The 26,672-nt window shown below is 50.8% G+C and overlaps 1 protein-coding gene across 2 annotated transcripts; it reads right to left on the bottom strand.

Annotated features, from left to right (window-relative positions):
- Window positions 1-1,005: 1,005 nt before the first annotated feature.
- Window positions 1,006-17,452, bottom strand: Dvl3 (dishevelled segment polarity protein 3). Of its 2 annotated transcripts, XM_051150710.1 has the most exons (16): window positions 17,209-17,451; window positions 11,807-11,876; window positions 11,242-11,363; window positions 11,003-11,112; window positions 10,729-10,864; window positions 10,452-10,545; window positions 10,119-10,188; window positions 8,823-8,962; window positions 8,641-8,717; window positions 8,483-8,550; window positions 8,205-8,354; window positions 7,571-7,702; window positions 7,083-7,250; window positions 2,386-2,601; window positions 1,891-2,301; window positions 1,006-1,101 (listed from the first exon to the last, which is right to left on the bottom strand). In XM_051150710.1, exons 1-16 carry the CDS (start codon window positions 17,367-17,369, stop codon window positions 1,070-1,072), a joined length of 2,157 nt encoding a protein of 718 aa, XP_051006667.1. In that variant the 5' UTR covers window positions 17,370-17,451; the 3' UTR covers window positions 1,006-1,069. The 2 variants fall into 2 exon arrangements, with proteins under 2 accessions (XP_051006667.1, XP_051006668.1); XM_051150711.1 differs by lacking the exon at window positions 1,006-1,101 and having other exon boundaries at window positions 1,803-2,301; window positions 10,729-10,861; window positions 17,209-17,452.
- Between the last annotated feature and the right edge of the window lie 9,220 nt (window positions 17,453-26,672).

Genomic DNA, 26,672 nt, shown 5'->3' with positions numbered 1-26,672 from the left:
GCATATCAACAGCAACTCGGAAGAGAACGGATGGCACTTTTGTGGGACTGGGGGAGAGAGAGGAGTGAGGCAAAGAGGGGATCACGGAAACACCGGCATCCCCTGCACGAACACCGTGGGGGGTTCTCAAGAGCCTAGGGCAAAGCAGAGTCACCTGAAGACAGGTAAGGGCAACTCACGCTTCTAACATAGCCCTTTGGAAATATTCGTTTAATGAATGAAAGACAAAGTACTCCACTTCAGTTTGCCCCCAAACCAAAGGACATCTGGGCTCAGGGAGGCATTTGCAGGGGACTGAACCCGGGGCTCCCCAGCTGAGACCTTGCCTTGAAACTATGAGTGTGGGTAAGTCAGTAGAGTTTATAGTAGAATTTTAAAGAGAAAGTTGTGATGTAAGGTGGACAACAATTTTAAATAACTGCAACTGTTTGGAGGTCCCTCAGCAGTCCTCTTGTGTAAGTCACGTGGTCTGCCCTGCCTGACTTATTCCCAGGCATCACAGTGACGACGGGACAGAGCAGTGGAGAAGGAGAAGTGGGGGCCAGGGGGAAAGAAAATGACCTCAGTTACCTGGAGAGCCTTCTGCTGAGCCCCAGCTCTTGGGCCTTATCCAAGTACAAAGGTATTGGGAACACGCTAGCGTGAGGGCTAGCAGGACGGGGAGAGCGCAGCCTGGGACCAGCCCCACTGCCTAGGAGATGATGTGGAGAAAGGGTCCAGCCCTCTGGACAGGGACCAGCCCTGAGGCTTATATAAACTTGCATAGGCACACGTGTGTGTGTGTGTGTGTGTGTGTGTGTGTGTGTGTGTGTGTGTCATGCACACACATGCATATGTATCTATGTATGTGTATGTGGGGTGTGAGGTGTGGGGTGTGGGAAGCAAACTTCTCTACTTTTCTCTGGAAAGAACAGAGTCTGTCATGCATGGGAGAGGCTGAGGTCCTTCCCAGAAGCCTAGTGACCTGGCAGTGTGGGTGTGGGGCCTGGACATCCTTGGGAAGCCCCAAGGGGCTGCTGAAGCAGAGTTCCTGGTCTCCTTGGAGGCTGGGCCTCCCTTTCCTGGGGGTTCACAGAAAGTCAAAGAGCCCGAAATTCTTGGCTGCTCCAGGCCCAGGGAAATTGGAAGGAAGAAAAAAAAAAAAAAAGAAAGAAAGAAAGAAAACTGTTTCAGGCCCCGAAGTCAGATGAGCCTGTTGGTTAGTAGCCAGTTAGATATGAGGGAACCAGCACACGGGTCAGGCACGGATGGGGGTCCAGGCCCAGCAGAGATGTCCCCTGGAAGCTACTGGCCCTGGCACCTGAGGCTGGGCTCTCTGGCCTTCTGATTGGGCCTGGGTCCAAGCAGGGACAGACAGCATGGATGCCTACTAGAGGCGGCTGCAGCTGTGGGGGAAGGGCTGAAGCAGCAGGCAGGACAGTGAGGAAGGACAGTCCACTCTTGGTGTCAGTATAGTGGGTACAACGGAGGGCTCTGCATACATGCTTGAGGAGGTGGGCAAAGGGTGCTGAGGGGGAAAAGGTGGGCATAAGATGTGGCATCGCTGGTCAACTCCTAATGTGAGAGTGGCGCCTCAGGAAGACCAGCAGTACAGAGCCAGGGACGTGAACTCTGCTGGGAAGCCCGGATCCGCGTGCAGTGGGGGCTGGTTAGTGAGCAGAGGCAGCAGCTGGGCCAGAGGCAGGTTAAGGGCTGTAGGATGCATGAGTAAAGACCCCTCACCCTTGCTGCTACCAGCAAGCAGTAACAGTTAGTTCCATTTATTTCCCTTTCAGGTACCAAAGGTAAAAAAGAAAAGAAAAAAGGGCAACTGATGGAGAAAGGGATGCAGCCGGCTGGGGGTGGGAGTGGGAGAGGGCCCTGATCACATCACATCCACAAAGAACTCACTGGGGTTTCCCATTGCCATGCGGAAGGACTGTCTGCTGGCCGTCAGTTCCGGGGGCACCGAGGCCAGATCCCGGCCTGGAGGGGCTCCTGGGGGCCCCATGGCTGCAGGTGGCGGGGTCATCATCAACATCGGGGGACCGTAGAGAGGGGGTACTCCGGGAGGGCCATAGCTCGGGTGCGTGTGGTGGCTTCGCAGGCTGCTGGTCAGTGAATGGTGGCTGCGGTGGCTGTGCTCACTGGCCGCCGGACCTGACCGCTCGCTGGGCGCCCGCTCCCGTGGGCCCCGCAGACTGCTGCGTGTAGTGTGGTCTGACTCGCTGCCGCTACCACCTGACTTGGAGTCCCCAGCTTTCGGGTCCTTCTCCTTGCGCCGGTCGCTGCCACTTCGGTTGGAGCCACTGCTCCGACTGCCTGCAGGGAAAAAGCCGGCCCAGGATGGAGGTGCAAAGGTGGCCTGGGCTGCGTGCGGATCCCTTGGCAGGGTCTCTGACTTACCTTCACTGTGCTGACTGCTGGCGCTGCCCCCGCCGTAGCTGTAGCCCAGTTCTGGGAAGCCTGGGTGTGGATTGTAGGGATGTGGAGGAGGTGGGTACTGGTAAGGGAAAGCCATAGGCCAAGGGGCAGCCCCTGGGTGAGGCAAAGGAGCCAGTGTGTCCTGGTCAGAGGCGCCGCTGGAGCCATCATGGTCGTGAAGCGACAGGTTGGCCATGTCTGTGGAAAGAGGCCTCTGGTAAACTGCTCTGTTTTGTGCCCCACACCCACAATCAGGTCTCCAGCTAAAGGTGGACTGCAGGCAACAGCACTAAAGTTTATGCCCTGCAGATCTCCTTGGCCAGTGTCCACATCTGACTCCCAATGCCTTCAAGGTCTCTCCTTGAAGAGAGACCTTGTATTGGGAAGGCAGAAGCGAGACCCCTCTCAAGGGCTGGGATAAAAGGCTTGTGTCACCATGCCCGCCCACCGCCCACCTCTTACTTTGCCATTTTCTCTTTGGTTGAGAGGGTATTGAAGTCGGGGAATGAGAAAGGCTGAAGTACCAGAAGTCTCCAGGCACTGTACTATGATTCATTAAGCAGAACACAACAACCCCCACAAGAGGGAACCATTGCTTCTCTAGGCAAGGAAGCCAAAGTCCAGAGTGAGCAGCCGAGCTAAGCCGAGCTGTAGCCAGAGCAAAAGCTGAGAGCTGCTCGTACTCCTGCCTTTCAGATTAATTAGGAGGGGAATTGTTTGGGAAAACTGAGGTGAACGTTACTCCCCTCCCCTAAACTACTACTACTAACAACAACAATAAAAAGATGATGATGACGACGACGACAACAACAACTTATCTAAAGCCCAGAATGAGGCTAGAGATAGCTCAGCAGTTAAAAGCCCTTGCTGCTCTGGCAGATCTGGGTTTGAGTCCCAGCCCCCATACAGTGCCTCACAACCATCTGTAATTCCAGGTCCAGGGATCCAGTGACAACTTCTGGCTTTTCCAGGCACTGCATGCACATGGTGCACAGACATATATGCAGGCAAAAGACTCATATGCAAAAAAATGTAAATAAATAAACCTTGAAAATAAAAGTTCAGAGCGGGGCGTGGTGGCGCACACCTTTAATCCCAGCACTTGGGAGGCAGAGGCAGGTGGATCACTGTGAGTTCAAGGCCAGCCGGGTCTACAAAGTGAACCCAGGACAGCCAAGGCTACACAGAGAAACCCTGTCTCGAAAACCCGAAAAACCAAAAAAATAAAAAAATAAAAAAGTTCAGAATTAGCTGGTTGTGGTAGCCCATGCCTTTAATCCCAACATTCAGGAGGCAGATCTCTGAGAATTCAAGACTAGCTTGGTCTATGTGGTGAATTCCAGGAAGCCAGAGGTATACAGTGAGACCCTGTTTCAAGAGTTGGAATAGGTCTAGAATGGAGTGGGTATGGAGGTGTGCACCTGTCATTCCAACAGAATTGCGGGGTGGGGTGGGAGGTGTCAACTAACGCAGACTGCACAGCCGTAAGGGAGGGGTACTTCAAAGAGAAGAATGAGGAGGCAAACCCTAAGCGACCCTCCTTATAGAGGCCCTTGCCCTGACCACATATCCCTGTGCTGTTGTGGAAGAGTGGGGATGGGGTAGAAGGGCCAGAAAGGGCAACTCAGACGCATCCTCTATGCCAGGGACCCTGCTCGCAGCCAGACCCGGCGCCAACTCACTATAACAGTAGAGTAGTACATGACTTCCATCTTTGAAGTTGTGCACTTGTTAGAGGTCTGCTGTCCTCACAAGAGCTTGAGTGTCCTTGACAGGAGGAGACAGGGCTCCTGGGGCTGATGGCCTGCTTAGCACTGGCACCCTCTGCTCATGTGCACCTGAATTCTAAGAGAGCGGCCATCTGCACCACTGGATCTTCCTCCAAGCCCCAACGTGATCCAGCCAGCTCCCCAGGAAGAAGCCGGGGTGTGGGACTCTAAAACTGGTCCTAGAGCCGGCAGCCAAGCCGCTAGTGTGGCAGTGTGCAAGTGATAAAGGGAAGCAGTGCCCTGTATTGGCTCCCACTCAAAGAGCTGCTGGTGGCTTTAGCCTGACAGGTGCCATCCTGGGGACCAACAAGATGCTCCAGAGTGAGCACATAGCTCTTCAGAGCTTGCCACCCTCCCAACTCAGCAGACTGTGGCCTCTGGCAGCACACCCTGGCTGAGCCTTGGGTGGCCTACATGGAGGACCTGTCGGGCCCAGGAAATAAACATCTTTTGAGCAGAAATGTCATAGCTGTCTTGGAAGCTTTATATATGCTAAGAGGTCTGGGGTCCTGGGTTGATGTCTACTCACAATAATAACCAATTTCTATGAGTCTACTAAACTATTGATAGACGATATACCCAACTGCAGATAATGAAATGTGAAAATTAAAAACGCATCTTATAATCAATTAAACATATGAAATGGGTGCTGGAGAGATGGCTCAGCAGTTAGGAACACCAACTGTTCTTCCAGAGGATCCATGCTCAACTCCCAGCACCCACGTGGCAGCTCACAACTGTCTATAACTCCAAGATCTGATGCCCTCACACAAACATACATGCAGGCAAAACACCAAGGCAAATAAAATAAAAATAAATAATTTAAATATATAAATATGTATACACATACACACACACACACATATATATAAAATGTACGTATGTATATGAACCATAGGTATTGGAGAGATGACTCAGAGGTTAAGAGCATTGAATGATTTTGTTTTTCAAGACAGGGTTACTCTATGTAGCCTTTGGCTGTCCTGGACTTGCTCTGTAGACCAGGGTGGCCTCAAACTCACAGCGGTCCTCCTGCCTCTGCCTCCTGAGTGCTGAATTGGATTACAAGCATTTGCCACCATGACCAACATGACCACTCTTCCAGAGGACCCAGGTTCAAATACCAGCACCCACATGGCAACTCATAACCACCTGTGTGACTCCAGTTCTACGGAATGACATCCTCACAGACATACATTCAGGCAAAACACTAACGTACACAAAAAGCTTTTAAAAAGCAGTATGAAGCCAGGCATTGTGGGGCATGCCTTTAATCCCAGCGCTCGGGAGGCAGAGGCAGGTGGATCGCTGTGAGTTCGAGGCCAGCCTGGTCTACAAATCGAGTCTAGGACAGCCAAGGCTATACGGAGAAACCCTGTCTCAAAAACCAAAACCAAACAAAAACAAAAACCAGTATCAACCGTAGGCAACTTTTGTGGAGCACTTCTTGTGGGTCACATGCTGTTCTAAGTGGTTTAAATACATTATGCTATGCTCAAGACAGTGCTATGGGATAGGTTCTAGACTTACTTCCACCTTTGACTTAGAAGTTCAGGGCCGGGAATGGTGGCACAGGCCTTTAATCCCAGCACTCTGGAGGCAGAGGCAGATGGATCACTGTGAGTTTGAGTCCAGCCTGGTCTACAAAGCGAGTCCAGGAGAGCTAGGGCTCCACAGAGAAACCTTGTCTCAAACAAACAAACAAACAAACAAACAAAAAAAAAAGAAAAAAAAAGAAGTTGAAGAACTACTAATGGTCACAATATAGGTAGAGCTGAAATTTGAACTCAGAACTGTCAGAATCCAAAATCTTGTCATAACTCTATGAGAGCTGCTGAGGGCCAGGGATCCCTACCCTGCCCTCTACCAAGGTATGGTGTTCTGTAGTACCGGCCACTCTGGTCCCAGAAGCATGCTGAGTTGGCCTCTGGATGTCAGGCAGCCGCCAGCACAGATGTGAAAGAAGCTGGCAGCTGGGGCTAGGGCTTAGCTGCTGGCATGAAGAGCAATGCCTGTGTGAGGTCCTCTGTGGGCTACAGAGAAGGAAGGCTCTCCACAGGGCGTTCTGCTTAATTATGCTCAACAGCTTTGCACCGTCTCAGGATCAGACCTAACCTCCTCTGCGCAGCTCACAAGGGCCTCTGCAACCTGACTGACAGTCTCTCTAGCTCCATTCCACGGTACAGATCACCCCAGGGCTCTTAGAAAGACCAGGACTCCCTGGCCAAGCCATATCCTGACCCAGTAGTACCTGTAGGCTCACTGACTAAGGGCAGGCACTGTTTGGTCTTGCTGAGACGATGTTTTTAGAACATCATGTACCTTGAGCAGCTCAGAGTAGGGGGAAGTAGACTCAGAAAACCTGGAGTCAAAGCCTTTGTTTCTAACTTAGACCCAGGGTAGACTGTTTTACATCAATAAATCCATTTCTTCATTTGATAGTATGGATAGTGCCCAACCCCATCCCTGCCAAGGAAGAAGACGGAGTAGGGTGGTAGGTCGACACTGCAGAGACCACCGGCACCTTGTCAAGCACAGAACAGACACTTAGAGAGCACCAGGCTCAATGGGAAGATGCAGGACTAGTGAACAGACTAAGACTAGAATGCACTACAGGGCCTTCAAGCTCTGAGCCCGACCCCAGCTCAGTTGAGCCCACCTAAGTTTCTTGGCGTCAGCTGTCACTCATGGACCACCTCCGTCCTCCCATCCAGGAGACAAGAAAGCGGGGGATTCTGGGTGTGGTGGTGGCATGCACTTACAATCCCAACACCCAAGAGGCTGAGGCAGGAGGATTGCTCCAAGTTCAAAGTCAAGCTGGCTATACAGTGGGTATGAGGTCAGCATGATCTACATAGCAAGGACCCGTCTCAAAAAAAAAAGGGGGGGGGGGGGTGGGGAGGCACATACTGCCACAGAGGTCACCAAAGATGTAGTAGCATTGCTCAGAGAACGTGATCTTGTTGACGGTATGGCGGATGAAACCGGCTTTCAGCAGGTTGCTGGCGTACTTGCGGGCCTCTCGCCGGTCCGTGAATCCTTCCACGTTGTGGTACAGCCAGTCCACCACATCCGAGCCTGGGGATAAGGCTGCCAGTTGATTTGGGTTCCTCTGGCCTCACAGAAGCTATGAGGCTGGGGCAAGTAAGAACTCAAAGGAGGAGCTAGAGAGATGGCTCAGAGGTTAAGAGGATAGACTGCTCTTCCAGAGGACCAGGGTTCAATTCCCAGCACCCACATGGCAGCTCACAATTGTCTGTAACTCCAGTTCCAGGGGATCTGAAGCCCTCACACAGACACACATGCAGGGAAAACACCAACACATAAAGAACTCAAAGGAATAGCCCAAGTAAGATCTTGAGCACCCCCGCCCCCACCCTGCAGTAAGGGCCTCTCACCGATGAAAGCATTGGGAATGGTAATCTTGAGCCACATGCGGTCTCGAACCTCCAGCCCTGACTCAGGGGAGGCCATGGCTTTTACGATGGCTGCCATGTCGCTGTGGATGGAGAGGTGGAAGTCATCTAGCCCTGGGAGGAGGGGCAGAGTAGTGAGACAAGGAGGCCCTATGGAGTTGGAAAGACAAGAGTGGCACCCTAGTTCTCCCACGCACCAATGACTAGCCCAGTGCTGGCTCCTCGGACAGTTTCCCCTTCTGTAAAAACGAGGGTTTGAATGTCTTCGCAAGGCTATGTGAAAGAGTGAGTCAGTGCCTTCCTGAAGGCAGGCAGCATAGTGAAGATGCACGTGTTATGGCAATAACAGCAAGTGCTTACTTCCCGCCCCACAGGGATAACGTTCTTGCTAAAGCCCACAGGACCCTGATGACATCTGTGCTAGTTGTCCAAGTGCGGGAAAGGAAGCCAAAGCTCTGTGGGCACACACCGTCCATCTGGTAAGAGGCAGACAGGGTCAGCGAGGCTCTGAGTGCCCGCTGGGGCAGGGCTGCAGTGTGAGCAGCTCCCTGGCAAAGGCCCTCCCTGATGTCTCACTGGCCTTGTCTGCTGGCCTCAGACAGGCTGGAGTACTCACGTTCCGTGTCAGGGATGGAGCTGGTGATAGAGGAGCTGGTGGAGGTGATGGTGCTCAAGGAGGGGCTCATGCCGTAGGCGGGGAAGGTGCCCGTCATGGCTGCCGTGTGAGAGACCCAGGCTGCAGGGTCAATGGGCCGGATGGGCTCACCTGCAGGGAGGAGGAGTCACAGGCTGCCCGCTCTGCATGCTATGGCACTTAACAGGTAAGGAAGAGGGAGGAGGAGGAGGAGAGCTATGGCAATACCAATGTTAGGGATGACTCCCTCGTCTACTTACTCCGGGGCAACGTGAAGCAGCCACGTGGACTTGGGTCCCAGCACTTGGCTACAGTCAGAGTGATAGGCCTGAAAACAAGGTTGTCCTAGTAAAGGCAGGATGTATGAAGGCCAGAGCAAGCCTTCCCCATCTTCCCCAGAAGCCCAGTCTGTTCATACCCTGGTTTGTGTACAATCTCCCGAAGCACTCGGACTGCGTCATCGTTACTCATATTCTCAAAGTTGATCTCATTTACCTGAGAAAGAGGGCTAGGAGTGAGAGAACAGGCAGGGCTCAGGAGATGGCCGCAGGGAGCTGGGGTTGAGGGTTTTCCTCCAGACTGCAGGGTGGGCAACGATACCTGTAAAAGCATATCCCCTGGCTCGATGCGTCCGTCAGCCGCCACGGCGCCCCCCTTCATGATGGAGCCAATGTAGATGCCTCCATCACCTCGTTCGTTGCTTTGGCCCACGATGGAGATGCCCAGGAAGTTATACTTTTCTGCAGGGGATAATTTAACACTGTGAGAAGGGCAGGGCGCCTTATTCCTGGGTTAGGAAGGGACAGTAACTGACATCAGTAACTATGTAAACATCACCGCACAGTGCATGCTTAGACGAGGTTTCACTTTTCCTGCTGACTCTGAACTCATTTCAATAGACCAGGCAAGACCTAAGACAACCTTTCTAGCCAGTAAGTGGCAGGAATTAAAATCGGATTTAGGTGCCCAAGTTAAGCTCTTTTTTTTTTCTGTTGTTTCTCGAGACAGGGTTTCTCTGTGTAGCCTTGACTGTTCTGGACTTGCTTTGTAGACCAAGCTGGCCTCGAACTCACAGTGATCCACCTGCCTCTGCCTCTCAAGTGCTGGGATTAAACGTGTGCACCACCACGCCCAGCAAGCTCTTTCTATTATATTTAGCTTCCTTTAATTTTTTTGTATTACAGCCAGGCAATGGTGGTGCATGCCTATGATTCCAGCACTCAGGAGGCAGAGGCAGGCAGATATGAGTTCGAGGCCAGCCTGGTCTACAAAGTGAGTTCAAGGGCAGCCAAGACTACACAGAGAAACCCTGTCTCAAAACAACAACAAAATTTTTTTTTTTATCTATGTGTTTTGTTGTGGAAGGCACATGCCTCTGTGTGTGTGTGTGTGTGTGTGTGTGTGTGTGTAGGTCAGAGGACAACTTGTGGGAGTCAGCTTTCTCCTTCTACCATGTAGGTTCTGGGGACTGAACTCCAGTCAACAGGCTCAGTGACAGGCCCACCTGCAGATAGAATGGAGCCATCTTGGCAGGTACCACCTGTGTTCTAAAGAGTCAGAGTCAGGGTGTGTGGATGCAATGACAAGATGAGCAGGGACAGGGCTCTGAGAAATCAGTCCCCCAGGAGACCTCCTCGGGTGCACCTTCTGCTCCCACGGCTCTCTGTTTATCTGTTATAGCTCTGACAATGGAATACTGGGATGATTATGTTGCATACCAGTCAGTATTTATAAAAGAGCGACGTGAGAATGGGGAACATATCCTTTTCTTCCTATATTGGATAGGGAACCTTGTAACATATCACTGAGACCATACTCCAGAAAATGTATGTTGCGTTTCCCAGAACCCCTTATGCTTGGCCAGCACAGGTGTTTGAAAGCGTTCCCCAGACTCACCCATGTTGAGAGTAACTGTGATGATATTGAGAGACATAGTGGAGTCTGTGATGCTGCTGAAGGATGAGGACTGGAAGAGACAGAGGCTGTGAGCCGGGGGGTGGGCAGGGGGGGAGACAGCAGGGGGGGGACAGCAAAGGTGGGGGGGGCAGCGGAGGTGGGGGGTACAAGGGTGTTTTCCCACCCGGCTCTTCCTCAGCACACCACCCGTACCCACTAAGGTTCCAAACACGGAACCAACCAGAAGGGCTCTGAGGAAGAGAGAGCCTGGTCCTGCCTGGGAAGGACTCACAGCCCGGCCCCCTGCTCCTCCCAACTTCCAAGAGCCCATACCCGCTCAATCCGGGAGACCTTCTGCTTCCGTCGCCGCCGCTTGTGTCTTCTCATTAGGCGCGAAGCGCTGCTCTGTTCTGTGGAACTGCTGAACCTGTGGGGCCCAAAGTCGTTCCCCACCGGGCTGGCCCAGCCTTGCCCCAAAAGAGGCACAGCAGAGCCCTGGTCCCAACACAGAGCCCACATCCTTCCCGGGGTTCAGGCCCCCTAACGGGTCACCTGCCGCCCCCCCCCTCCCGCATCCCCCATCCCTGTACCTATGAAAGTCAAGCCCCACCTGCTGGTGGAGTCATCCTCATCTGAGTCAAAGAAGCTGGTAGTCTCCAGCTCGCTGCTCATAAGCGTAGATGAACTGTCATAGCCACCCGGCTCCCGCCGCCGCTCCCCCTTCGCAGTTCCATTGAGCCGGGCTGCTGCAAGGGACGTAGGCAGCTGGGTCCATGCAAGGCTCGACGCAGGGAAGAAGGATATAAGGCAGGCAGGCCAGAGGCTGAGCAGGGGCCGGGCATATGCACAGCTTAGGACATGGGCAGGGAGTCGGGGGTACACACCATGCTCGGGTCCGTCCCTCCGTCGGGGCCGCTCGCGCTGGGCGGACACCAAGGAGTCCGTCTCTGTGTCATTGTCCAGATTCTCCTGACTGCCTCCACTAGCGTGAGGGCTGAAGAGCAGAAAGGACTTGGTGGAGAAGAGAGAAGCCTGGGAGCTCCCTTACACGGCCCCCCCCGTCCCCCGCTTGAACTGAGGCGCCCCTCCCCCAATGGGCCGTTCCCACCTTCAAGGCACTTACTGAAAAGATGGGGGTCGAGAGTCCCCAATGCCTCCTGTGCGCTCCATTGAAGGTGGTAGCTCTGACGGGTTGTCAGCACAGAAGGGGGCTGGCTCCGGGTGCGAGCCCTCAGCAGATACCAGCTGCCAAAAGAAAATGAGTGGTCAACAGGGGTGCCAGGAAAATGCAAGGCGCTGCTTCCAGCAGGGCACGAAAAAACTATCGGGAACCGGAGAAGACAGGCCATGCAAGAACAGCTAGCCAGGTGCATGAAGGAGAGGGGCTGGCAGGCCTGGACTACTGAGGCAGAGTGAGCGCTGAGCACAAAGGTCAGAGGACGCCAGGTGGCAGCAGGTGACTGAATGGACAGAGATCTCTGAATCTCCACAATGTGTTTCTCTTTCTCCCTTTTCCTCCTTCCACTATTCTCTCACATTTCATTAGAGGCTCAGGGATCTAGGGTAAGAAATTATTAGAAATTTAAAGGCGGATTCCAGAGGTATAAAATCCCTAGCCGCAATATCAGCTAAGTCTTTCCTCCCTCCAGCCAGCACAGGGATACAGCTGGAAGCTGAGGGCTCCTTACCCAGGAGACCACCCGGCCATTGAAGCAGGGAAGCTTGGCGTTGTCGTCCGAGATTTCTTCCTTCACCACCCTGCAGGGAAAGGGAGGTGAGGGTGTCAAGAGAGAATTTTCCGATGCAGGTCGTCATAATCCAAGTTGTCCTTTAGCCTAAGTGTGAGACCAAGCCATCAACACAAGACTGTCCAGAATGTGAGGAGGCACTAGGGACAGCCCCTTAGCGCCTCCAGGAAGTAGGACAAAGAGGAAGGAGCTGTGGGGGGAAGCTGGGAGTAGGGAACACTTGATGCTCTGGGCCATCCCTCTGGCAGGGCCCTATCTGGGCCAACTGCCTTGCTAGAGCACCGGCTCAGCCATCAGGTGACTGGAAATTATAATGGCCTCACGCCACATTGCAGAGCCTCCAGAGTGCTTGGCCTACTCCCAGCTCAAGTTTCCTTTTCCCTCTGACCTTCAAATTGAGCAAAAGAACCACAAGTCTTAACTTAACTGTTCTTCACTTCGCAACTAGGAAACCTGACTTTGTTCTGAGAGCTGTGGGCAAGGAGTTTAAGGGACCAGGAAAGAGGAGAGAAAGGCATTCAGCGAGCATCCACCGTGGTGCACAGCTGTAATCCCAGGCAGCACTTGGGAGGCTGAGGCGGGAGGATTAGGAGATGAGCCTGGGTTATATATGACTTTTTTGTTTTGTTTTGTTTTGTTCTTTGAGATAGGGTCTCTCTGTATAGCCTTGGCTCTCATGGCCTCACTTTGTAGACCAAGCTAGCCTTGAACTCACAGCGATCGGCCTGCCTCTACCTCTGTAGTGCTGTCACAAACCAACAAGAAAAGGAGGAGGCCGTAGGTGCAGCTCAGACACACAAAGCTGTCTGACCTAGCACCACATAAACTGGGTACCTGAAATCTCAGCACTAGCGAGGTAGAGGCCAGAGGATCAGTTCAAGGTCATCCTTAGCTTCAGAGTGGGCTCGAGGCCAGCTTGGGATACAGGAGGACACTCACCCAGTCCCACCCCCCCAAAAGAGAAAGAAAGTTAACAGTGACCATTGCTTGTATTTATTGAACGTGTCTCACTTACAGCGTCACCCACACTCAAAACGCTGTAAGGAAAGGAAGGTGGGAAACAAAGCTGAGGTTCAATGCTCAACCCAAACTCACGCCACTCAGAGGCATTTTTATCTACTATCTCTTCTGTTACTGTAGTTAGAACACATTTAAAAAAAAAAAAAAAAAAAAAAAGCCAGCGGTGGCACGCGCTTTTAATCCCAGCAGTCAGGAGGCAGAGGCAGGTGGATCTCTGAGTTTGAGCCAGCCTGATCTACAGAGTGAGTTCTGGGGCAGCCAGGGCCCTGATTCAAAACCAAACACCATTATTTTTTACTCCAGCCGCATTAGAGAGGCAGCATAATTCTCATTTCATGAATACAGAAATTGACATTTGCTGACTTGTTCATGGTTATAATACTAAGAGACGTTAAGAGCTGGACCTGGACCCCAGCTTGTTCTGACTTCAATTTTCTTGCTCTGTGTCCTATTTGTCCCCTTTGATGACAGATATAATGGGGGTTGGGCAATAATGTGGGGCATGAGGCACCACAGAGCGTAGTCAGGACAGGCAGTTTGGCCTTGGACATATGACAGGGGCCAAAGATGAGAATGGAAACACTACCACTCACCTGAGACACAGAGCTAGACAGTGTGGCCGTGGGCTAGAAGAGGGCACATGCCGAGAGCTGGGAACACAGCTGGCGAGGCTTCGTCCTCCCCCACCCTCATGGCAGCCTCCTTGGGCTTGGCTCCTTGGGATAGACACAGTCTTGAACTTGCAGTGAAGCTGCCAAGCCAAGCCTGCCGCCCTTCCCATCTGCCTCCAGCTCCCTACTGTTCCTAATGCCCAGCAGCCCTAAGGAAGCAGCCCAGACCCACCAGCCAGTCTGGCTATTGGGTCCCCCAAGCTTGTAGGCCTACATGGTAATCTGGGCTCAAGAGAAAAGAGGGTACACATGTGACGCACGGCATGCACTCTGTATCCTCCTGGCAGAATGTGGGGGTCCCTGGCAGGTCTACAAGTGTCGACTCCCAAAGATCAGCTGGTCTTCAGCAGTTTGCGGGGGAACCTTAGACTGTACCCTTCCGTGGTAGAGCTGAGTGGTCAGAGCCCCATAGCAGTCGCACCATTCTTTTCCTCTTCTTTTTACTCAGAGTTGAGTCTGATAAACACAAGCTTGGATCCCAATACTACCACTTAGTGGCTCTCCCACTGTAGAGATTAATTTATCTTAGCCTTTGTCTCGCCCTGGTAAATGGGATTCTTAAGTGGCTTGGATGGCCCCAAAATCTAACAAAAACTAGTTACTGACTCTCTAACTTTTAGTAAGATCTACACTCTCACATTAAATATAAGTCCCTCTTTCTTTTCAAACATTTTATTACGTGTGTGTGTGGGGGGGGTGTGGGTGTGTAGGTCAGAGGACAACTTGCAGAAGCTGGTTCTTTCCTTCCACCATGTGGGCCCTGAGGATAGAACTCATGTCGTCAGGCTTGGTGGCGAGGGTCTTAATGGACTGAGCCATCACCCTGGGCCTCCCAAGCAATCTAAAAGAGCTAAGTCTACTCTAAGTTGAAGACCAGATGGGAGTTGGGGAATCCTTGGGCTTCAATTCTGAACCTCTGAGGCTGAGATGCTGCAGGCTTCCACCTCTGACCCAAGGCTGGCTGAGGTGCCCTGCTAGGTTCCCAGACTGTCAAGGCTTACTATCTTCCTGGAGAGGAAAATCTATAAAATGGTCATTTACATAATGTTCCTCGCTGTTATGAGCGCTTGCGCGCACGCGCTCTCGCTCTCGCTCTCTCTCTCACACACACACACACACATACACACCCCTAAGTGGTGTGATCAAGACTTTAGATTTTGGATTGAGATTCCCCCCATATCTAAACAAACTGTCCCTTTCTAGGTGTAAGACCTAGGGTAAGCCATTTAAGCCTTCTGCATTTTAGTTTCCTTGTTTGCAAAGTGAGGATATTAGTGTCTGTTTCATAGGCTGGTATGAGAACTCAGGGATGAAAAGATGTGAAAAGAATTCTATCACTGTCAGGCAGACTGTGAGCACCTATGATGAGCTTGTAAAATAAAGAAGTGGCGTAGACTCTGAGCAGGGTCTCCCGCTGTCTGTCCTCTGAAACAGGGCAGCGTCCTGAGTCTTCTGCTCATTTATCCTTCGGGATAACCCAGTTCATCACACCCACTTCATTCTCAGCATTGCTCTGAACCCTGCAAGGACAGCCAACTGATAACTCGCAAAGGGCGCCTCCAGGACCACAGATGCATACAAGACAGCTTCAAGATAAATGCTGCTTAGTTCAATAGTCTAAACTTTATTTGTAAGGTAGTTTATAAATAAATAGAGACAGATACTAGGCCTGTAGTTGATATCCCTTTATTACTTTCATCAAGCTAAGAAAAAAAAAAAAAGATGACTTAAAGAAATATATTCCCAAGCAATGAGCGGATGCAATAGGAGCCCTCTTAAAATTGTAGTCAGGGGCTGGAGAGATGGCTCACTGGTTAAGAGCGACCTCTGCTCTTCCAGAGGTCCTGAGTTCAATTCCCAGCAACCACACAGTGGCTCACAAACATCTAGAATTCAATCTGATACCCTCTTCTTCAGATAAAGCACTCACCCAATAAATAAATAAGTAAATCTTTTTTAAAAATTGTAGTCAGAGGCCGGGTGTGGTGGCGCACGCCTTTAATCCCAGCACCTGGGAGGCAGAGGCAGGCGGATCGCTGTGAGGTCGAGGCCAGCCTGGTCTACAAAGTGAGTCCAGGATGGCCAAGGCTACACAGAGAAACCCTGTCTCAAGAAACCAAAAAAAAAAAAAAAAAAAAAATTGTAGTCAGGTCTGCTCCCACAACACCCTTCCTTGGGAAAGCAGGAGGCAGCCCACAGTGGTCTGCTTGGGAGGCAGAGGCAAGTTGGGGGTGGAGATGCAAGACTATTCTAATCCCTCACAGGTATCTGGCCAGCATACCCTGATTACCCCAGTTCTTCCTCCTCTCATGCCCGGTTGAGACACCCACCTCCTATGCCCAACTCTTCCAGATAGGTTCATTTCAGGGTCTTTCAATCAGGTGCACCTATTCCTGACTAAAGCCAGACAATCGTTACCAAGGGAGAGCCCTCCCTCGTTGCAGGAAGCAAGAGCAGAATCAGGGACAGTCAGATCTAATCTCCACTCTACCACACGCGCACACAATTTCAAGAGTTCAAGCGCAGAGCTGGAGGGGGGGGGGTGTCACACAGAAGATGACAAATAAGGCAGGCAGGAGGCAGGAGGCAGAAGGTGCTTGCCTCCTGGGGCTTGGAGGGCGGGCCTCGGGAGAGAAGCCAGTCTAATAAACACCGGGGAGTGAAGAGTGTCTTCTCCCCTCACCCAGCTCTGGGGCCTCAGCTGCAAGCACAGCGCAGGCCTCAGGCAAGAGCATCAGAGGGGCCTTCAGGCCTTGGAGGGCCCAGAAGAGGGGGAGGGAGGGGGAGGTGTGTGTGTGTGTGTGTGTGTGTGTGTGTGTGTGTGTGTGTGTGTCTGTGTATGTGTCTGTCCTTCCCCTCCCTCCGCCCCCCAGGCCAGCTGCTACAGAACCCTCAGACTCCAAACATTCCAACCTCTCTTAAAGGGGCAGTCCCTGTTTCCAAACTGCCCCCTCGAAAGCCCTGCAGCTGGGGAGGGAGATGGAAAACAAGAGAACACCAATAGGCCCCCTCCTGGCCTTCTCACCCGGGCTCTGAAGCCCTATGCAACATCACCCTTGGGACCACCATCTGGGAGAGAAAAGGCCCTAGCACCTGGTTAGTGAGGACTCCTCCCTCCGGGTCAGGCAACACCCCATCAGCCCAGGGGAGGGGGGGGGGAGACAGCTCAGTAAACAGCAGGTCCAGCATCCAGCCTGCCAGAACAGCCCCCAACTGCTCCTTCCCCAGTCCAAAGTCCCACGGCCTTAGATACAGCCCACTCCAAATAAGGCTCGGAGTTGCAGAGGCGGGGAAGGCAGGCCCAGTGTCAATATACCCTAGTCTGTGCTTAAAAGGTGGCACCTGGAAGGAGGACCCGGGACTCTGCCTTTGATTGGAGTGTCTATGGGGGCCGCTGCTCCGTGGGGAGGTGAGGGGACTTGATCGGTAGGAACCGATTGATTAGGGGTGGTCACTGGACTAAGGGGGCAAGGCCTCCAAGAAGAGACTGGGAGTCCCTCAAAGTCAAGGGGGTCCCAAGTGGCCGAGACGATCCCCTCCTGCAAGCGGAGCTAGAAAGCAGTGCAGCGAGGGAAGTCCGCACCGGCCGCGTTGGCCCTCAGCAGCGGAGCGGCCGGGGCTCCCCGGAGGCGGGGCGGGGGCCATCCTCACCCAAAATCGTCGTCCATAGACTTGAAGAAGAACTTATAGCTGGGCCGCTGCAGAACGCCCTTAAAGTCCGCCAAGGTGACGCGCTCGGCGGGCAGGGGCAGCTTCACCAGGTACGGCGTCTCCTGCCCGTCCAGGTGGTAGATGATCTTGGTCTCCCCCATGGCTCCGGCCTCGGCCCCGCGGCGCGCGGCCTGCTTGGGCAGCGGGGCCGGGCCTCTGCGGCGGAGCTGGGCGCTCGGCGTTCGCTAGCTCGCTCGCTCGTTCGCACGGCGCGGCCCGCTGCTCAGCCCCGCTCGGTCGCCGGCCGGGACGCCAGCTCCCTTGTTCTCCGGCCGCTCCCGGGTCCCAGCGCCGCCCGCCACCGCTTCCGCTCCCCGCTCCCGGCGCTCGGCTGGCGACCGCGACTCTTCCGGTGGCCTCGGCCCTCCCGGCTCTGGGCTGAGCCCAGCTCCGCCCCGCCCCGCCCCGCCCCGCCGCCTAGCCGCGCAGGCTCCGCCCCGCCGACTGCCCGCCCACCCGCCGGGCGGCGCTCGGTTCCTGGCGCCCCTGGTTCGGGCAGCTGGAAGTGGAAGTCTCGATCGGGTGGGCCCTAGGGAACGGGTAGTTGGGTTGGCGGGGGAGGGATGGGACATAGGTGCCACCTACTGCGGGATTTGAAGACCTAACTAACCGGATCCCTGGAAGCAGGGTGGCTTCGACACGGATCTTTGGGTTCTGCTGACAGCACAGTTGCTGTTACCGGACCGTACTAAACTGAGCTCCTTGAGGGCTGAGCAAGTTCAAGTTTTTATTCTTATAACCTCAGTGCCTATGCGCAAATAGTTTGAGAAATGGATTGAGTGGGTGTGGTGGCGCACGCCTTTAATCCTAGCACTCATAGGAGAGAGGCAGGTGGAGCTCTATGAATTCAAGCCAGGCCGGCTCCAGGTCAGCAGGACTACACAGGGAACACCCCCTCTCAAAATAGAAGGAAAAAAAATCGCCTTAAGAAAGAGTGCAAGGGGGCCATTCTCAGCTAGGAAGTCCCTGGGAATGGCCCTGACCAAAGTTCATCTCTTGGTTACTATTTAATATTTAATAAAGCTTGCTTTAAATTTGACCATAAATCAATAAATAAAGGAAAAAGGAAGGAAGGAAGGAAGGAAGAAAGAAAGAAAGAAAGAAAGAAAGAAAGAAAGAGGCAGAAGCAGGCAGATCGCTGTGAGTTCGAGGCCAGCCTGGTCTACAAAGTGAGTTAGGACAGCAGTGCTACACAGAGGAGAAACCTTGTCATGAAAAACCAGAAAAACGGGGCTGGAGAGATGGCTCAGTGGTTAAGAGCACTGTCTGCTCTTCCAGAGGTCCTGAGTTCAATTCCCAGCAACCACATGGCGGCTCACAACCATCTATAATGTGATCTGATGATAAAGTACTCATATATAATAAATTAAATTTAAAAAAGAAAGAAAAACAAAAAACAAACAAACAGGAAGAAAGCAATTGCAAACAGCCAGGCTTGATGGCACATGCCTTTAGTACCAATACTTGGGAGGCAGGCAGATCTCTGAATTTGAGGTCAGCCTGTCTACAGAGTGAGTTCCAGTACAGCCAGGGTTACACAGGAAAAACCCTGTCTTGACCCCACACACCGAAGTATGAGAAAAAGAAAGAGAGAAAGAAAGAAAGAAAGAAAGAAAGAAAGAAAAAAGCGGTGCAAGCACGCATGATTGGGACAGTAGGTGTCAAACCAAAACTAGGAATAGTCTGTGGCTGTTTCATCTTCTCAGCTATAACAACATATGTCAGGCATGGCTCCCAAATTCCTGGCAACCCTGCTTCCTCTAGCTTCTGAGTTCTGAGAAATGTCTCCACTTCAGGACCTATTTCAGTCACCTCTTCTCTGCTCAGAAACCTCTTCATATTACCCAGTATGTGTTGTTTTTAAACAAAACCCCAAATGTTCAAATTTATCAATAAAGACTCAAGAGGCAGATGCGAGGGTGAAAGCCTGCTAGCTCAGAGTGACAGAGAAAGCACCCAGCTGACCTTCCTACTCAGCTGACACGCTGAAGGAAAAGGCCGCTTCTCCTCCACATGTCTTAAAAACCCTTCAACCTCAGTGTGCCTCCTTCCTGCTCCTTGTGCTGCGATCCATCCTCTGGACTTCCTATCTATGTTTTTTCCTATTTTTCGCTCCCTGTCAACTGGTTGCTTTTCCACCTCTTGACCCATGTTTGACTTTATTTAATTCTGTTTACGGAAAGCCCTTGGATTCAAGGTGTTTGCTAGGGCTGAGCCACACCACAACTAGAAACAAGTTTTCCAGTTCACAATCTCTGGATTCACAGTGTGATCAAGGATCCTGCAACAAAGATGCCTTTCACATACCCTCAATTTGATACACAAGGCCCTACTTTCTCCCTAGACTTTTTCTCGTTACATCATAACCAAATATTTGACTATATATCAGTAGCAGTTACATACATCTGTTTTCAGCTCATAGCCTTCTTTAATCCTTTTCTCCAAGTAATGTGTATGCATAACTAAACAGTATTAAAACTTTCCAAGACGGGCATGGTGGTGCATGCCTGTAGTCCCAGCACTCAGAGAGGCAGAGGCAGGCAGATCACTGTGAGTTCAAGGCCAGCCTGGCCTACAAAAGGAAATCAAGACAGCCAAGATAACACAGAGAAACCCTGTCTCAAAAAACTAAAACACACACACACACACACACACATACCAAAAACAGAAAACTCTTCAAGATTTATTTTTATATATGTGCATGTGCACACATTATGGGTATCTGAGGTGTTCAGAAGATGGTGTCCATCTCTTGGAATTAGAGTTACAGGCAGCTGTGAGCCACCTGCCAAAGATCTAGGTCTTGGGAGCTGAGCTCAGGTCCTCTGTAAGAGCAAAAAGCCTTCTTAACTGTTGAGCCATTTCTCCAATATTATTATTATTATTATTATTATTATTATTATTATTATTATTATTATTATTATTTTGGTTTTTCGAGACAGGGTTTCTCTGTGTAGCCTTGGCCATCCTGGACTCACTTTGTAGACCAGGCTGGCCTCGACCTCACAGCGATCCGCCTGCCTCTGCCTCCCGAGTGCTGGGATTAAAGGCGTGCGCCACCACGCCTGGCTTCCAACCCCAATATTAAAAAACAAAAAATTGCTGGGCAGTGGTGGCATACGCCTTTAATCCCAGCACTTGGGAGGCAGAGGCAGGTGGATCCCTGTGAGTTAGAGGCCAGCCTGGTCTACAAAGTGAGTCCAGGATGGCCAAGGCTGCACAGAGAAACCCTGTCTTTAAAAGCCAAATAAATAAATAAATAAATAAATAAATATAAAAACAGAAAGTCCAGGGGCTGGAGAGATGGCTCAGCGGTTAGGAGCACTGACTGTTTTTCCAGAGGACCCAGATTAAATTCCCAGCTTCCTCATGGCAGCTCACAACTGTCTGTAACTCCAAGATCTGACACCTTCATATAGATAATACATTCAGGCAAAAACACAAATTCACATTAAAAACAAATAAATTTTTTTTTTTTTTAAAGTCCAGGGGCTGGAGAGATGGCTCAACAGTTAAGAGCACTGTCTGCTCTTCCAGAGGTCCTGAGTTCAATTCCCAGCAACCACATGATAGTTCACAACCATCTAAAATGTGATCTAAGCCGGGCGTGGTGGCACACGCCTTTAATCCCAGCACTTGGGAGGCAGAGGCAGGCGGATCGCTGTGAGTTTGAGGCCAGCCTGGTCTACAAAGTGAGTCCAGGACAGTCAAGGCCACACAGAGAAACCCTGTCTCAAAAAACCATAAAAACAAAACAAAATAAAATGTGATCTAGCTGGGCCTGGTGGTGCATGCCTTTAATCCTGGCACTCAGAAGATAGAGGCAGGTGGATCTTTCTGAGTTCAAGGCCAGCCTGGTCTACAGAGTGAGTCCAGGATAGGCAGGGCTACATAAAGAAACCCTGTCTTGGAAAAAAAAAAAAGATTTAATGCCCTCTTCTGTCGTGCAGGCAGAGTACTGTATACATAATTAATTAATAACCTCCGAGCCATCTTTCCAGCCACAACAGGTCTCTTTGAAAGGAAGAGTAAGCAATGTAATTTTGGTGGATTTTTTTTTTTTTCTGAGACAGGGTTTCTCTGTGTAGCCTTGGCTGTCCTGGACTTGATTTGTAGACCAGGCTGGCCTCGAACTCACAGCCTGCCTCGGCCTCCTAACTGCTGGGACTAAAGGCATGCACCGCCACACCTAGCCTTGGTTTTGTTTTTTCTAAGACAGCCTCTGTGGCTCAGAATACAGGTAGCTCAGGCTGGCCTTAAACTGGAAGTTCTGGGGCTGGAGAGATGGCTCAGAGGTTAAGAGCACTGTCTGCTCTACCAGAGGTCCTGAGTTCAATTCCCAGCAACCACATGGTGGCTCACAAGTATCTATACTGGGATCTGATGCCCTCTTCTGGCCTACAGGTGCACATACAGATAGAGCACTCATACATAAAATACACAAATTCTTAAAAGACAAAACTGGAGGCCCTACCTAGGATCACAGGCTTGTGCCACCACACCCAGAAAGGGTTTTTTTTTTTTTTAAGTGTCTTGTAAATGTAGGTAAGATTCTACCACTAAAACCCAGCTTGCTTTTGAGCTGTACCCGTAAACTATGACTGAGGGTTGGTGCGATGGCTCAGTGTTAAGACACACCTGACGCTCTGAGTGTGCTCCCTGGGACCCACATGGTGGAAAGAGAACTCCTGAAAGGCCCCCATGGGCACAGTGGCACCCTGTGCTCCCTGACACCTCCATAGCAGCACACATGCAAAATAGCTGAAAACAACTGAATTGAAAATAATTTCCCTTCAGAATTTTGAAGTTGTTTGTTTTTTTTTTAGTTCCATTAATAAGTGGTTCTTTGGTGTCGTTTCAAGACACGCCTTACTGTTTATTATTTCTAAAAGCCTTTGGAGAGTTTTTCCTGGACTCTGTGCTGCCCAGGCTGGTTTTTAGTTTCTTGGCTCAAACCATCCTCCTGTGTGAGCATTTTAGTAGCTGGGACTAGACATGCTTAACTGCTTTGCTTAGTGAAGATCTTTTCTCATTTGTTGTTCCAGACACTCCGAAACGCAACAACTCTTGTTTATTTATTTATGCAGACAGGGTTTCTCTGTGTGCCTCCCCAGTGCTGGGAATAAAGGCATATGCTACTATATGACACACAATTTCTTTTTTGTCTTTCGAGACATGGTTTCTCAGTGTAGCCCTGGCTGACCTGGACTCACTTTGAGGATCTAGTTGGCCTCAAACTCAGAGATCCACCTGACTCTTATCTCCTGAATTCTGGAATAAAAGATGTGTGCCACTACGGCTGCCCTAGACTTGTTTTGTAGACCAGGTTGGCCTCGAAATCACAGCAATCTGCCTGCCTCTGCCTCCTGAGTGCTGGGATTAAATGTGTGTGCCACTACACCTAGCCCCAGCACAATTCCTTTCTTTTTCCAAGACAGGGTTTCTCTGTGTTAGCCTTGGCTGTCCTGGACTCACTTTGTAGACCAGGCTGGCCTTGAACCACAGCAATTGCCTGCCTCTGCCTCCCAAGTGCTGGGATTAAAGACATGCACCACCACACTCGGCCCCAGCACAATTTCTTGAATGGATAACATCCTACCTTTTTTCTTGCTCTCTGCTGTTTTTAGATGTTGTACCGTCTAGGTTGGTTTCACCTCTACTATTAATTTCAGTTTTGACAATTTCATCTTATTATGAGATTTCCCATTGTTACCTTTCTAGCCACCTATTTATCCAATATATCAGAATTATCCAAGATACTGTTATTTATGCATGTTCAGAGAGAAAACAAGTATAGCAGGCTTGGGGAGAATGAAATCAAACTGATCTCTCCTGATGAAGACCCAAGCATATGTAAAGCTGAGGATGCAATGCAGCACCCATTCTATTCTATCCAGTCCTCTGTTTCTTAACTCACTTAAGGCAGTGACTCGTATTGCTGCAGAGCCAGGTGTAGGGTGCCTGCCTTAATCCCAGCACTTAGGAGGCAGAGGCCAACCTGGTGTACAAAGTGAGTCAGGACAGCCAAGGCTTCACAGAAAAACTGCCTCAAAACAAGCAAACAACAAAACAAAACCCAAAACTATTACTGCTGGAGTTGCCAAGTACACGGAGGTCAGTCAATTTCCTGCGTCCATCCTTCCATGTGGGTTCTGGGGATCAGCCGTTTTCCCTTGAACTCAGGGCAGCAGGCTTGTGTGGCAAGTACGTTTACCGGCTCAGCCATCTCCCATCCCTCAGATGGTCTAAGAACTCTATTCTCTAACGTTCCCCATTTATATTTTCTTTTCTTTCTTTCTTTTTTTTCTTTTTTGGTTTTTCAAGACAGTCTCTGTGTAGCCTTGGCTATCCTGGGCTCACTTTGTAGACCAGGCTGGCCTCGAACTCACAGTGATCAGCCTGCCTCTGCCTCCTGAGTGCTGAGATTAAAGGCGTGCACCACCACACCCGGCTATGTTTTTTTTATGGACACAGTATTTTCCCTCTTTTGAGTCTTCATAATCCTGTCCTACTTTATTAGGGCTTCCTTGATTTCCTTTGTGTGTTTTGTTGTTTCTGGTGTTGGAGGATTCTTTGAATGTTTGGACCTTGGCTTCTACTGCATGTAAGGCACTAAGACACAGCTTGGAAGAAGGCTTTATGTATAAGGATCACTAATAAGTAAGTGTCACTGTAGGGTGATAAAGGGCCAAGTTTTTCTTTGGGAGAGTCAAAGAAAGGAAAAATGTCAGTGTCCAGAGGCCATTTTTTTTTTCTCCTGTAGTCATTTTGGACTAGCGGGTTTAAGTAACTGCATGGATTTAATGTTATAGCACTAAGGCCATTTCCCTTCTTTACACTCAACTTAACATCCCATCCTCACCATATTTCCAAACGGGTCCAGAGGCTCTGACATTATTATTTTTCCCCCAGAAAGATTACTCTGCGTAGCCTTGGCTGGCCGCAAACTCACAGGGATCCGCTACCAAACCTGGCGGCGGCTCTGACATTGTAAAATCTCTTGGGACTTTCATCAGGCTGGGAACTTGTGACGATTTCTGAGACAGGGTGTTGCATAGCCTGGACTGACCTCAAACTGGCTGACTGAGAGTGACCATGCACTCCGGAAGCCCCGGCTTCACCTCCTCTGTGCTTCCTTCCCACGGTGAGATTAGTAGTGAACCACATCTTGGGCTTACAGACTTGCTGCATGCCTGGTCCTCACTGACCCTCCTGAACATTTTCTTTGTTGGCTTCCCCCCTGCTGTTGCTCCTAGACTCAACTGTCTGTTTCTTGGAGAGGCTGGATCCCTACGTGGCAATGGTATGTGTGCAGGGACTTCCTCATAGGCAAATCTCATTGCACGTCTCTCTTTTCCTTTCTGAGGCCCTAGGCCTTACACTGGCTTCCTTCTTATTAACAACACTCTGTGCCAGCTAGAAGAACCATCTAAGTCACCTTTTACTAGTCCATGAAGAGACTTTTTAGATTTCACGTGGTTGATTATTTTGCTCACACGCATGTCTATGTGTCATGTGCATCCCAGAACTGGAGTTATGCTCAGTGGGTGCTGGGAATCGAACTTGGGTCTTCATAAGAATCAGTGCTCTAAACCACTGAGCCATCTCTCTAGCTCTTCCTCCACTTTTAAATTTTCAGAATGGTGACATGTCCCATTCTCTGCCGTCACACACCCTCCTAGCATTCCTGTTCCATATGCAACTGGCAATCTCTGCTCTGCATGTGCTCTAACCTTTCCTCCCCTCTAAGCCAACTTAGCGTCACAATTGGTGCCACCTTCTGTTACTCACTCTAAGTATCCCTCTTTAAAAGCTGCCACTTCACAGCCCAGCCGTGGTGGCGCACGCTTTTAATCCCAGCACTTGGGAGGCAGAGGAGCTAGCCTGGTCTACAAAGCAAGTCCAGGACAGTTGTCACTTCAAGGCAGAGGCAAGCTGAGTTCAAGTCAGCCTGGTCTACAAAATCAAGTCCAGGACAGCCAGGGCTACACAGGGAAATTCTATCTCAGAAAACAACAACAACAACAAAGTTGTCACTTCTGATCTGTGTCACTATCTGGAACAGATCAGATCTGCTGTGTGCTCCTCAGGTATTAGGCCCTGTACCTGGCCAGGGTCTCCCATATCCCAGGCTAGCCTGAACTCTTGAGCTTCTTACTTTCATTTTCTGAGTGCTAACAAGTGTGTGCCAAGGTTTTTTTATTTTTTTTCGAGACAGGGTTTCTCTGTGTAGCCTTGGCTGTCCTGGAACTCACTCTGTAGACCAGGCTGGCCTCGAACTCAGGGATCCGCCTGCTGCCGCCAAGGTTTGTTGTTTTTCCTTTTCAAAAATGCCTCTGCACCTCAAGTAGAGTTCAGCATGCCTTCTTCAGCGTTCCTTTGCACTCCACTGAAGCAAAGGCACTTGTTTATGGGCACAGTGTCCTTTGTTAGCACCGTGGCCTTCGCTATAGTTCAGTGTCAGAAGAGAAATGTCCTGATTCACTCTGTATGAAGGCAACAAGAGCATCACAAAAGGAGAGAGTTGAGGTTATGGGGGACGCACAGCACAGTGGTGAACTCTAGTTGCAAGGTCAGTAGCAAATTCTGACTCTATGAGTAACTAGTTACAAGGCCTCTCTGGGCTGCAGGCATGCATCAGAAAATGTACTTTACAGAGCTGGCGGCCAAGGTCAGATGAAATAACGCGTAAGTGTCTAGGAGGGCTCCTGCCATGTCAAACTCTCAGCGTGTAAGTGAGAGCACGCTTACACAAGGCCTTCTGTGTTCTCAGTGCACTCCTGGGACAGTTCCCACTTCCCTGAGACACAGGCTTGAAGCACACCAAATTCTGGCCCAGAAGATTAAAGTCCTTATTATACTCCACAAGATTCCGAGTATCTTAGGCGGTTTCCTTACCCCCACCTCGCCAGGGTTTCTCCATGTAGCCTTGGCTGTCCTGGAACTCTAGTAGACCAGGCTGGTCTTCAACTCACAGAGATCTGTTTGCCTCTGCCCCCAGGGTACTGGGATTAACCATCCGAGATGGATTTTTTTTTTTTTTTTTGAGACAGGGTTTCTCTGTGTAGCCTTGGCTGTCCCGGACTCCCTTTGTAGACCAGGCTGGCCTCGAACTCACAGATCCGCCTGCCTCTGCCTCCTGAGTGCTGGGATTAAAGGCGTGTGCCACCACACCCGGCTGGATTTCCTTATCTTTTAAAATGAATGTGGCCTCGCATATCTTACAGAAGCAGGAAAAGGCCAGAGGAGTGGCAGATGGTTTCATTTATGTTTGCACCATTATCCTTGGGTGGAAGAAGGTTCAGATCGGGAAAGGCCACGAAAATAGGTTCTGGCACACCACCCAGGCCCACAGACTCATCTGTGGAGCTTAGGAAGGCACTTTGTCCCTTCATGGCCTATGA

The sequence above is a fragment of the Acomys russatus genome, chromosome 8 (genome assembly GCF_903995435.1).
Source record: "Acomys russatus chromosome 8, mAcoRus1.1, whole genome shotgun sequence".
Taxonomy (NCBI): Eukaryota; Metazoa; Chordata; class Mammalia; order Rodentia; family Muridae; genus Acomys; species Acomys russatus.
This window is presented reverse-complemented; position numbering and strand designations above follow the sequence as displayed.

Bases quoted from the DNA above. Each gene is read 5' to 3' on its own strand.
- Dvl3 (XM_051150710.1), bottom strand. From the start codon at position 17,369: ATGGGGGAGACCAAGATCATCTACCACCTGGACGGGCAGGAGACGCCG. The intron at 10,189-10,451 runs GTATGGGCTCTT...TGTCTCTTCCAG, and splicing joins AGGTCTCCCGGATTGAGCGG to TCCTCATCCTTCAGCAGCAT. The intron at 2,602-7,082 runs GTATGTGCCTCC...CTCTTTCCACAG, and splicing joins CTTTGGTGACCTCTGTGGCA to ACATGGCCAACCTGTCGCTT.